Source organism: Vicugna pacos, chromosome 4, assembly GCF_048564905.1.
Source record: "Vicugna pacos chromosome 4, VicPac4, whole genome shotgun sequence".
Taxonomy (NCBI): domain Eukaryota; kingdom Metazoa; phylum Chordata; class Mammalia; order Artiodactyla; family Camelidae; genus Vicugna; species Vicugna pacos.
In genome coordinates, this window is record NC_132990.1 from 8952791 (window position 1) to 8966231 (window position 13441).

General features: G+C 37.5%; 1 protein-coding gene across 6 annotated transcripts in view; it reads right to left on the reverse strand.

The window, feature by feature from the left end:
• UBAP1 (ubiquitin associated protein 1) overlaps positions 1 to 13441 on the reverse strand; it is a 58216-nt gene that overhangs the window by 5945 nt on the left and 38830 nt on the right. For 4 of the 6 annotated variants that reach the window (XM_072959242.1, XM_006216811.3, XM_072959243.1 and 1 more), the window contains exons 3-4: positions 10314 to 10438; positions 3418 to 4353 (exon numbers count right to left, since the gene is read on the reverse strand). In XM_072959242.1, coding sequence (XP_072815343.1) covers positions 3418 to 4353; positions 10314 to 10438 — 1061 coding nt within the window. The remainder of the gene's footprint in view (positions 1 to 3417; positions 4354 to 10313; positions 10439 to 13441) is intronic. The other 2 variants (XM_006216812.4, XM_072959241.1) reach the window with 1 other exon arrangement.

Sequence of the window (13441 nt, forward strand, 5' to 3'; positions counted from 1 at the left end):
AAGCACTTGGAAATTTAAAATAAAGTAAAATTTTTATCTAAAAGATTATGAGATTTAAAAAAAAAATTGTAAGATAGTCAAGGATATAGCCCAGAAAGTAAAACACAGCCTAAGAGATTTTTTTTTAAATAGGGGAAAAAAAAATCAAATTAGAACAGTCAAGAAGGTCCAACATCCAGCTTATAGAAATTCCAGAAAAAGGCCAGAGAAAACATAAAAGTATCATATTAAAAAAAAAACAGGTTTTGAAAACTGAGCTGAGCCTTAGTTTGAAAGGATACAGACGGCCTAGCATAATGAATGAACAAGTCCCATCACTGGTAAATTTCAAATATCCAGAAATGAAAAAGATCCTTTTCAAAAGCTTGCAGGGGTAGGGGTAGAAATCGGAATAGCACAGGAGTGCTAGAAATCAGTGGAGCTTCTACTTCAATTTTAGAGTTGTTTTTTTCTTTTTAAGGGAGCAATGTCTTGAAAATTCTTGAAGGAAAACGATCTTCACCTAAGAAATCTAAATCCAGCCAAACTATTATTCCCACATGAGGGAAAAATTAAGACATTTTTGGATATTTAAGGATTAAAAATAGGATAACCAAATATTTGAAAGTATTTGAATGAAAAACTATCATTAGGTCTTTGACAGCTCTCTTAGAGCATTTGGACAAAATCAACCACAGGTACAAAGAAACTACAGAAAATTTTTAGATTGAGGCAGTTAAACTAAGAGAAACAAAATGCTACCAAAAATACCACAATCATCACATCACACCATCTCAATTCATTAATGAATATTTACCTAATCAAAATAATGGGAATAATAACATTAACTGACCCAAATTTGTGATATAAATATGATGAAGGATACAGGAAGAAGGTGGAGGAGCTACTCTATAAGAGCTAAATCCTCAGTTACCATAACAAGTATTAGACTGTCTAAAATTAATAAATTTAGAAAAAGCAATATAAGCATCTTATTTAGAAACAGAGATAAATCCCACCATAAACAGCCAAGAGTTAAAAGTGCCTGACTATGGGAAGCAACACTGGAACTGGCGAGAAGTGAGGCAGGGAGCTACTGTTTTTCAGTATAAACCATTTAAATGCTACTTGATTTCAATATGTTTGTATTACTTTCATAAAAATAAATTCATTTTTTAAATCTAGACATGGAGGACTCCGTAAAAGTATTAAAGCAATGATAACATGAGAAACGATCAACAGATTCAAACACTGAAAAGCTCAGAGACTCTATCGAAAATTATTTAAAATAGAATTTAAGAGCAAACTCGCACTATTTGTATGCTTCTTGGCCACAATTAGTAAATCGAGAACTTAGAAATATAAGGGAAAAGGCAGAAATATTTTGCTGAAGTAACTGAAAGACAAGGGAATGTATATCCATACCTGGAGAAAGAGAACCCAATGGCAGAATGAGCCTAACTCGAGAGCAGAGCAAGGCCCCTTGAAAGGTAGAGAGGCAGTAGGAATAGACATGGGCAAGGGCTGGGTCAGGCAGTTCTATGCTGGACACAGAATAAGGGCACATCACAAGACTGTTCCTTTCAAGATGGTCCCATGGATTTCTCAACTTCTAAGATGAGTAAAACATGAAATCAAAATCTGAAAAATGAGATCCAAATACTGGGCCTGATATAGCTGACAAGAACCAAATTCCAGGAACACTCCCCTGGGAGTTCCTATGTGAAGGGTGTATACAGCCCAACTGACCATCACCACCCCCTGCCTCAAGTCACTAACTATCCTGGAGAGAAGTGCTTCTCTCACTGGGAAAGGTTCTTACTGTGGGCTTCAAAGACAGTAAAATAGAGCGCCAGGACAAGAACTAGACTTTGCAACCTGAGGGTAAGGGTCATGACTTCTTTTAAAGATCACCAAAACTCCAGCTCTGTTTATATCTGCCTCCTCAAGGCAGAAAGTCGCCACGCCAGGATGAAGCAGTCACTTTCCCTCCCTAAAATGGTCGGTCAAAGAATGACGAGTGTTCTGGTCTGAGAAAGACCCTCTGCAATTAGTTCACTGGCTTTGGTCTCTAATTGGTTTATTCCAACACTCTAAGTTAGAAGTGTGGGGTGGGGTGGCTGAGGATCCCTAATCTTTCCCAGAGTGCTTTTAATTTCTCTAAAGCAATAGAGTATCCTGCTGACCAGAGCCCAACCACAAACCAGGAGAAAATTAGGATGAGGCCCATTCCCAGGAGATGTTATGCACCCTGTCAAGTTTATCTGGGCCAAGGTTCATGGAATTTTACAGGCAGCAGTATGCTGACGATGGAAGCACTCACAGAGACAATCACTCATCAAGAATGCTGTTGCTGGGGCCTTGCAATCTTTGTAAGGCAGGTCAAGGCTCATGGTTTCCACCAGCCAACAGCAGGCTTGTTATCGTTTCTGAGATATCCCACCAATACGACAGGCTCCTTTCTGGCCCTAATATTGTCTTGATATGCTGTCATTTAGAGAATCTGTGAGCTAGTGTAGCAAAAGGTTCTTGGACTCCTATGATTTCTATTCTATAATGCAATAATGGATTTTTCTGTGCTGCTAAAACAACCACATCAAATAAAGTAATCTTACTATATGTGCAACATTTTTGTACGTGACAAAATCAGATTTTCTTCAAGATGATTCAAATTTCAACTTTGTATCAACCTATCCTTCAACACTGAATCTGAGTTCCAATCATTCTCTCTCTTTGCCCTTTGGAAAAAAACGTACGATTCTTAGTAGTAAGAAAAAAAAAAGCAACTGCAATATTAAATTAAAGCCATTTTAAATTTAAATTAAAGCAATATTAAAACCTACAGGTTTAAAAATGACTAATATCTACCACTTGCTCATACAATACAAATTATGCCCCAGTGACTCAAGTACTGCCCAGTCTGAAGAAACATAACCCCAAATTGGTCAAACCATAGTAAACTCAAGAACCAAACTTCAGGGCAGAATGAGATGGAGAGACAAAGGCAAGAAGAAGATATAATGAGGAATGCCAAGCAACCTTAAAAAAAAATTAAGAAAGGTATCAGTTGAAAAAGTAAAAAGGTACAGAGAAACCCAGCCTTTAAAAAATGCAAACACAAGACATGGCAGTACAGAAAAGAAGAACCTGATTAGGCAGGAAAATATCATTCACATGGTACAAATTATCTTTTTGAAGAAAAAGACCAAAAAGATACAGGGAAGAACAAGCCAACATTAACCAGATTAGGTGCAAAGGTAATAATCCTTGTCCTCAGAAAAATAACCAGAACTACACATACTTATATAAGCAAGGTCAACTTGGCCACGCCCCATCCTGCCCTAAACCTTGAAAAGAGGAATGTGAGGGTGGCAACTGCTAGGCAGAATTTAGAAATCTTCGGCGCTTTTATAATTTAGGGGGATTTAAAAGGCTTACCGTGGGACCTGTATTTGGAGGTGATGATTCTTCTGTGGACACAGACAAGACAGAGAGGGAAGGCATCTGGGAGATCAGATCAGAAGGGGTCAGGGTTGGCACTTCTGTGCCACTGTCCAAGTTCAAAGCAGAAAGCCCAAGAGTATGATACCCATTGAGCTCACTGGCACTGCTTTGGGTGGAAGGCTTTAGGGGATTTCGGAACGTGCCACTGCGGAGGCAGGATGTGCTATGGAAAGTGCTTGCCATCTTGGCTGTCTTCTGACTGCTGTCATCAGAGTCAAGTTTGGGGAAGGACAGGGATTTGATATTGCTTACTGCAGGGATTGGGGGGAGGGACACTTTGGAAGACAGCGACATCTTTTCACAGTTGCCCAACTGTGGTAAGGTTATAAAGCCATTGGGTTTGTGAAGAGGCTTGAAATCTAGGGTTGCCCGCTCCAGGGATGCCAGGACCTCCTCATCCTGTAACACAGACCCAGAGCTGCCTCTAGGCAAGTTACTGTCCAATAACTGAGCCACAATGGGTCTAGTGGTTCCTACCAGAATGTTTCTCAGCTCTTCCTTCTCATCAATAGTTTTTAACTCCAGATTATCGAATGGGTCTTCTTCACACTCAAAATCAGCAGGATTGAAATCTGCCTTTGTATGGGGCGGGCTGAGAACTTTCTGTTTCGTGGCACTGCTGCTGACCCGAGTTGGGGTGAGGATGCTGTTGTGCTGTAAGCTGGCAAGGATGGGATTAATAGGAGGTGGCATTGCTGCTGTACAGTGAGTCTTGGAGAAGCTCATTTTGCTGTCACCCTCTGGGCCACTCTTAGAGTTCACTTTAGCTTCTGCTTCCTCAGCCTTGCGCTCTGCTTCCCGCTGGGTTTCTTGGATTTTTTTAATATCTTCAGCCCACTCAATGGTTTTCTTTTCCAAGGAGAAGTCATACTGCAAAGATATATCAGAAAAAGGAGGTGTGAAGCCAGGTGGCCACCCCTCCCCCAATCAGTTCCCCCACCCAATTCACTTCTTCCTCACTGACACACGAGAACACAGCAAAGCAGCATTTACGGTGTATGGGATGATCCCCACCCAGAAACCTAAGGCTTCCTAATCTTATATAATTTGATCAAACTCCCTGGTTATTTCTAGAAATTAATTACAAAGAGCTCCCACCAATTCTAATCCTACCAGGCCAAACGTACCTGGCCACTTCCCTTGCTTCTCTCCCCTCAGGCCATTTCCCTTCCTGGAATCCTTCACTGGTGGCTCAGACAGGACGCAGTCTCCTCAAGAAGCCTTCCTGATGGCCCACTGCTTCCAGAATCCTTACACAGAGTCTGTCTCTATCATCTGATTCTGAGCACATGTGACCATACGTAGCTCTGACTTCCTCTACACATTTCCCCAGTACTATCACCAGCCTCTCGTGAGCAGCAACTGGGCTTTAGACTTTCTTAAGGTCTCCATTATCTAGCACAACACCCTAAACAGGTTCTATGCTCAACAGTAACAATGGCCCCTAATAGTTTAGAAGCACAATGTACCATGAGTGATTCTAAGCACTTTTTGTGTGTTAATTCTCTACATTTTCTCAACAACCCTTTAAAGCAGGTACTACTGTTATCCTCACTTTACAAGGGCTATGCCCAAGGTCAGCAAGTTGTTAAATAGGAGAGCCCGGATCTGAACCCAAGCAGTCTGACAACAGATTCTATGCACTAACCAATACCAGATTATAATGAATAGATTGTACTCTGAATGCAGGAAAACTGCTTATTAAGAAATCTAGACATATCAAATTAAAACTTTACAGCACAAACTCAACAAAAAACAACCTGATTAAAAACGGCCAGAGGATCTGAATAGACATTCTTCCAAAGAAGACTTCCAGATGGCCAACAGGCACAGGAAAAGATGTTCAACATCACTATTAAGGAAATGCAAATCAAAACCACAATGAGGTATTAGCTCACATCCATCAGAGTAGCTATTATCAAAAAGGCAGGAAATAACAAATGTTGGAGAGGATGTGGAGAAAAGGGAACCTTCTACATACTGTTGGCAGGAGTGTCAACTGGTGCAGCCACTATGGAAACAGTATGAAAATTCCTCAAAAAATTAAGAATAGAATTTCCAAATGATACAGCAATTCCACTTTCAGGTATTTATCCAAAGAATACACAAATACTAATTCAAAAAGATATATGCACCCCTGTGTTTGTCACAGTATTATTTACAACAGCCAAGATGTGGTACAACCTAAGTGCCCATCGACAGATGAACAGATAAAGATGTGGTATATACATACAATGGAATACTATTCAGCTAATTTTTTTTTAAAAAGGATGAAATCTTGCCATTTGCAATAACATGGACAGAACTTGAGAGCATTATGCTAAGTGAAGTAAGTCAGAAGGTGACAGACAAATGTGTATGATTTCACATATGTGCAGACTTGTGTGTACACCCACACACAAGCAAACAAAACAAAAACACAGAGAATAGGTTAGTGATTATCAGAGGGAAAGGAGGGGGGCAAAAAATGGATAAAAGGGGTCAACAGTGTGATGACAGGCAGAAACTAAACTTTTGGTGGTAAGCATGCTGCAGTGTATACAGAAGTCAAAATACAATGCAGCATACATGAAACTTGTATAATATTATAAACCAACATTATCTCAAAAAAAAAGATTTTACAGTACAAATTGTGTAAGGATTCACTTTATGATTCCTTAACAATATGTTATGGAACAATTTATAAAACTTTCACTTACATACTTAGAAAAAATATACCTATTATATAAAACAAAATTCACCTAGGACAGGAGAAAACAAAACCTCTGGTATTTACCCAAAGGCAGCAAAGCTAAACAATGTGTGCACATTCAGGGTTGGAGCCTCATTAAGGAATAAAGAAGAAGTGGGGGAGGATATAGCTCAGTGATAGAGTGCATGCCTAGCATGTACAAGGTCCTGGGTTCAATCCCCAGTACCTCCATTAGATAGACAGATAGATAGATAGATAGATAGATAAGATAGATGGGTTGGTTTACCTCCAGCCCGAAAAACAAAACCAAATAAACAAAAAACCAAAAGAATAAAGAAGAAGGGGAACGAAGAAGAAAGAGGCCTACCATGATAAGACAAGAATTTTAGAGTAGAAGAAACATAATAAAGGATCTCTGGTCTTCCCCAAGCCTTCCAGTTTCAAAGAACACAAGAGAAGCCTGGAAACGCAAAAATCAAGAAGTTCAACTTACCCAGCCCTGAGCCAGCTACTGGGCCCCAGAAAAGCATGTGGGGGATTAGAGGGCCTCCTTTCTACTACTAACAGAACAGTGAGAAAACAGCACTGGGCAAAGACTGCTGCTTCTAACTATGGAGGAAATTCAGTTTTGCAACTGATTTCCTCCACCAAAAACTGAGGCTGTTACCAACTTCCCACTGCCTGTAAACACAAGTCTCTGAAGTTTTACTTCCAAGAACAATTGAAAATTTCTTTTCTTTTTTTATAAAAAGTTTTTATAAATATTTTATTAAGCTTTTATTTTTTAATTACCAAAGTAATATATAATACTTGGAACAAAAAATTAAAATATGTAGTAACTTACGTTGAAAAATATGAAAACAAATATATGTATGTTCCTATATGACTGAAGTACTGTGCTATACCAGAAACTGACACATTATAAACTGATTATACTTCAATAAAAATATATTGAAAAAAATAAAGAATACTTGGAACATAGCAAAAAAGAGGGAAAAAACAGCAGAAATATTACAGTGAAAAAGTAAGACTGTGGTTTGAGTGTACAATAATAACAGCATCTAACATTCATGGAGTACCAGGAACCAGAGTAGACATTATAGACATATTATTTTATTTAATCCTTATAACAACCTTAAAAGCTAATTATCCCCATTTTACAGATGAGGAAATGGAGGCTTGGATAATTTAAGAAATCTGTTCAAGATTGAACAGCTATTTATTATACAGCAATTCCAGCCCATGAATGACTGAATCATAATCTGCTCTAAATTATAACACTAAGGGCCACCATCCACTACTGAGGCCACCACCATCACATTCAATGAAAGCTTTCTGGACCCTGGGTTCAAGGGTTTATGTATATCATACTTGCTTACTTTGATGAATTTTTAGCTGAAAAATCAAGTTTATACAGTAATGCAAGGGCAAACATGTCAAAGTCATAGGAAGCGTCGAACTATCTGTCTAGGGCTCTATGTCTGACTCTTCTCTGGATAGGGAGGGAGTCAGCACCAAGGCCACAGCCCAATCCCCGATGGAGACCCCAGACAAAGTTTAAGGGAGCTATCTGCAATTAGAGAACAAAAACATTTCAACAAGCCCACACAGGAAAGGAGCTTGGGAGTCTTGATCTCCTCTTTTGTAATGAGTGAGTGCTATGAGAACAGTGGGCACAGTACCAGGCACTTATCAGTGCTTCATACTAATCAAATAAATAGAAAAATCCCAGCAAAAAACTACAATGGCAACAATTTGGGATTGTAAACAAGTTTTCTGAATGAATCAATGAAGCAGTGAATAATATGAGAACTAATGAAATAGGATTGAGAGTTTTTTAAATCATATTGCTAATAGTATCTTACACAAAGGGGTATTTAAAATATTTGTTGTTGCCAATAAAAAAATCACCAGGCAAATAAAACAAAGTAAAACTTTGTAAGGGAGATCTCTCTCCTCAGAAACATAAAATATTTAATATTATTAGTAACTAGGGAAATGCACATCAAAACCTCCATAAGAGAGGGGAGGCTATAGCTCAGTGGTAGAGTGCATGCCTAACATGCACAAGGTCCTGGATTCAATCCCCAGTACCTCCATAAAAAATTAAATTAAATTTAATTAATTAAATAAATAAACCTAATTACCCATGCCCCCCCAAAAACCCACAATAAGAGACCACTGCATACCCACAAAGATGTATATAACCAAAAAGACAGATAATAACAAAAGCTGGCAAGGACGTAGAAAAATTTGGAACCTTCACGCAGCACAGGTGGGACTGTAAAATGACGCAGCCACTTTCAAAAACAGTCTGGCAATTCCTCAAAAGATTAAATAAACACAGTTACCATATGACCCAAGCAATTCCACTCCCATGTATATACCCAGGAAAACTGAAAGCAGATGTCCACACAGAAACCTGTATACAAATGTTCATAGCAGCACTATTAATAGCCCCTAACTGGAAACCATCAAAAATGTCCATCAACTGATGAATGGAATAAACAAAATGTGGTATGGCGTATCAACGCAATGCAACTACTCAGTCATAAAAAAAGAAGTACTAATACTTCATTTACACAACATGGATAACATTTGAAAACATTATGCTAAGTAAAATAAGCCAGTCACATACATATTTATATATAATCACATATAAAAGACTATTGTATTATTCCATTTATATGATATTCCAGAATAGGCAAATTCATAGAGACAGACAGCAGATTTAGTGGTTGCCAGGGGCTGGGAGGAAGGGGAAAATAGAGAGTGACTGCTAATGGGCACTGGGCTTCCTCTTGAGGTGATGAAATTGTTCTGGAATTAGATGGTAATGATGGTTATACAATTCTGAAAATACTAAAAAAAAAAAACAAACACTTATTTGCATACCTTAATAGGGAAAATTTTATGGTATATGAATTATATCTCAATAAAGCTGTTGTTTTTTAAAATGTAACCAGAGTTCTACTACGATTACTACTACATAAAGACTAGAAGATAAAAAGAATACATTTTAGAGTAACATGGTAATGCCTAAGTAAATCTCCCCAAAACAAAACTTCTTTGCCCAGAAGCTGTATTTTAAAAAAATCTAAAGTCACAGGAAGAAGTGTTTGGGTGAGTAGTGTACTTTTCTATCTGTAACTCCTTCTCTAAACTGTTAGCTCCTTGTGGTCAGTAATTAAGGCATTCATCTCTATCCTCAGCTCTGGTAAGGCACCATTCAAAAGCAGGCATTCAATAAATGTGTACTGAAGAAAGGAAGTCACGTAACAGGGCTATTTGCTGCTTTCAAGAAGTAATTTTATACATATACATGTAACTGAGCTTTAAAGATACAAGGGTTGAGAAAGACGCTATTAAGGAGATGGCATTTAAGCAGTTGAGAATTAACAGATTTTTACCTGGCAGATAGCTTTTAGTTACTGTGAGGAAGAGAAGAATATTCCAAGTGGAAGTAACAGCTCATGAGAAAAAGCATAGTACAGACAGGTAATAAACACAGTACATTTGACAAACTGCTAGTAGCCTGGTTGAAGGGCACATGGAGATGATGAGCTAAGGTACTCTACCATAACCTATGTCTAGCCTTGATTCAACAAGGTTGGTGAATCACTGTAAGTTTTTTAATTCAGGAATATTATTGTAGAAACAATATGAAAAATATAAAGGAAAAAGCTGCAAGCAGAGGGGCCAATTAAGGAGGCTACTTCAATAGCTCAGTGAAAAAATAAGGTAAGACTAAACTTAATGGCAAACCGGAGACACAGCAGAGAGAAAATGTTACGTAACTTGAGTGATTGAGAAGGTAATGAGGACATCTGTAGAGAGAAGGAAGGAGGTGAAGAAGCAAGTTGAATGGGCAATGGGGATTTGTTTTGGACAAGACACAGAATCCTAGGAACATACAATCTAACAGATGACACGAGATTTATAACATGTGTAAAAACATTTATAAGTGTGTGTGCACATGCACCTGTATGTGAGAGACAATGTGAGCCAAGCAATAACAGTTAGGAACTATCAGAAACACAAGTAAGAGACACAAGAACGTTTTTTTCTATTTCACTGTACAAATTCTTACTGTTTAAATTTCAAATGTACTAAACTTTAACTAAAAATTACCACTTACCTGTACTTCTCTGACAACCTGCAAACAATCAGGCAAGGAGAAGCCAATAGGGAGACCAACTTTAGCTGGTGTTTTGAATTTGTCTCCTATCTTAAATGGGACATCATCAAGGTAACTGAAAGTCCCTACAATCAAAAATAAAGTAGAAAATATCAGCAAAGAACTTAATGTTTTGCTATAATCTTATGTCTAGGATACAACATTAATATACGCTATCCTAAGACTAGAAGTTACAGAGAGTTCCTTCTCTGACTGCTTACCTTCTCCTGACCCTAGATCTCTAAGGAGGAACGCCTACTTGAGCCTACTTGATCTTACTAGGGTTTACTATCAATTATACTTAGCGTAAAAGCCAAAGTACTCATCGCAGCCTAAAAGACCTCTCCAACAGCCGTCATGTCTCTTGCCCTCACCTCCTAGCTCACTATACTAGGTCACAGTGATTCTCTGTTCCTCAACCATGATATGGTAAAAGTCGCCTAAAACAATTCTGCACGGGCTGCTCTGTCTATCTGGAATGTTCTTCCCTCAGTCGTATGACTTCTTCAAGTCTTTGCTCAAATCTTTTTATTTTAATTTTATTTATTTATTTTACAATGTCATACTTTTTACATTTAAGTATAGCCGATGTACAATATTATATGTTTACAGGTATACAACACAGTGATTCACAACTTTAAAGGTTACACTCCATTTATAGTTATTATAAAATACTGGCTATATTCCCCATGTTGTACAATACATCCTTGCAGCTTATTTTATACCAGATAGTTTGTACCTCTTAATCCTCCACTTCCATCTGGCACCCACCCCTCCCCACTGGTAACCACTAGTTCCTTCTCTACACCTGTGAGTCTGTTTCTTTTCTGCTATATTCACTAGTTTGTTGGATTTTTTTAGATGTCACATGTAAGTGATATCTTACAGTATTTGTCTTTCTCTGTCTTTTTTCACTTAGTATAATGCCCTCCAAGTCCATCCATGCTAATACAACATCAAATCTCACTTTCTAAGTAAGGTTTACTCTGACCACCCTATTTAAAATTATTACCACACCCCTCACTGTAGTAATCCCACATTAACACTATCTTTTCCCCACAGCACTTATTACCTTCTAACACACTGTATAATTCCATTTTAAATTACATTTATTGTCTGTCTTGTCCAATGAAATATAATGAAAGAAGCTCCTTGCAGGCAAATGTTTAAGTCTATTTTACTTGCTGATGTAGTCTCAAAAGCTTTGGCACTGCCTGGCACATACTAAACACTTACTAAATACTGATAAACTGATGACAGAATTTCCACAAAAGAACCTCCTTGATTCAGATTTCTCTACTTCAGTAAGAATCATTTTTTAATTAATACAAATAATTACTCTAGTTTTTTTTTAAGACTGTATTCTGGAGATGTGGAAATATTTAAGAAGCATGGCATTTACGAAAAAAGGAAAACCAATCAAGACCATGGGAATCAGAATAGAATTATCAAGAGACACAAGCCATACACAACTGAACTGCTTTAACTCCCTAAAAGTTCTCTGCTTGTCACAGATGAATGATACAGGAAGACTGGGATATCATCATCTCTAGGGTCAGACAAAATGTGAGCAGCTCTCATATACGACTCTTACTGGGTATACACTCCAAATACCAGGTTTGGGGCTAACTCACTGGCAGAAGCATCAGAGACAATGAAACATAATTGACTAAATGAATTTTGCTTTTTGAATGTTAGCAGCTAGTAAAACAACGTTTGCTTCTGGACTTCACACTAGTATATTTTCTTGAATGCTCATGGACACAATGAGAGAAATTACACTTCTTCCACGAAGAGACTTCCTTCTAAAAAACTGTAGATTTCGAGACTTCATCAAGGTCAAGATGTATTTGTTAATCTTGTTATCATTCCTACTTTGAGAGGTAGATACTACTCTGATACATCTGAAACCCTCAGACAGGAAGAAGGCCCTTGCTCCCACCCTTGGAGGGAGAAGACTCTCTTCCTCATGTAACCTCTAACTAGAATTAAAATATTTTAACTCTCTCCCGCTCAGCTAGCAAATTAAATCTACACCAGCATTCAATTTAATAATTTTTCTGGGACATAACCATAATTATTACCACTCTAGGGAAGTTTCCAAGTTGGTCATACCTTTATAAGTGCTATTTTCTCAGCTGGCAACGCCTATTACATTCCCACCCTTATTTACTTAATTAATTATGTCTTGTTCTTTAAGAATGAGCTTAAGATCAACTCCCTTCTCAATCTCAGAACACCTAGTTCATACTACTACCTCAGGTCTTACACTCTATATTGTTAATAGTTTGTTTCCTTATACTTCCCCTGGAGACTCTTGATAAAGAATTTAAGTGTCCCTCAACAAAGGATAAATGTTTCTTAACTACACCCCTCAAGCTCAGCATAACATCTGGCAGATGAGATTTGCTGAATGAGAATAAAGAAGACATGGTCTTACACTCCTCTCATATTTAATTCTCACCTTCCCACACTAACTCACATTCAATTAATATTTATTAAAATTCAAAATGATTTACCTACAATGGCAAAGCCAGTCACAAAAATGTTTTAACAGAGTACTTATGCAAGATGCAAGCACATTTCTAAGGTTCTGGACAAAGTCACAAAAATGTACCAGGTGCCACCCAAAAAAACAGTATCATAGACCATCATAGCTTGCCAAAACTAACAAAGCTAAGTGTTGGTTACAACACTAAAAGCTTTTCCACTTATAAAACGCTTTATATTCTAGAGATGAAAAGCAAAGCTCTTTTTAATTTTAGAGAACTTTTATCTGTCTTCCATGAAAAAAGGCACTCAAAAAACTGAAACTATTACTGAAAGTTAGAGTCTAACTTTGGCTAGTGCCCCCAATTAACTGGAAACAAAGCTGAAACTAGCATTTTCTAAGAAGCATTGGAAAGATTTACAGTTGTGATAACACAAAATTAAGTCTTTTAAGAAAATTTTAAGTATACAAAGCAGGTTAATTATATGACACACACATTAGAAAAATCCTATCTATAATAATACTTACACGCATAAGTGATATACAAACATAAGAAAACCCATAAACATTAACACTAACAAAATTTTCTTAAATGAAC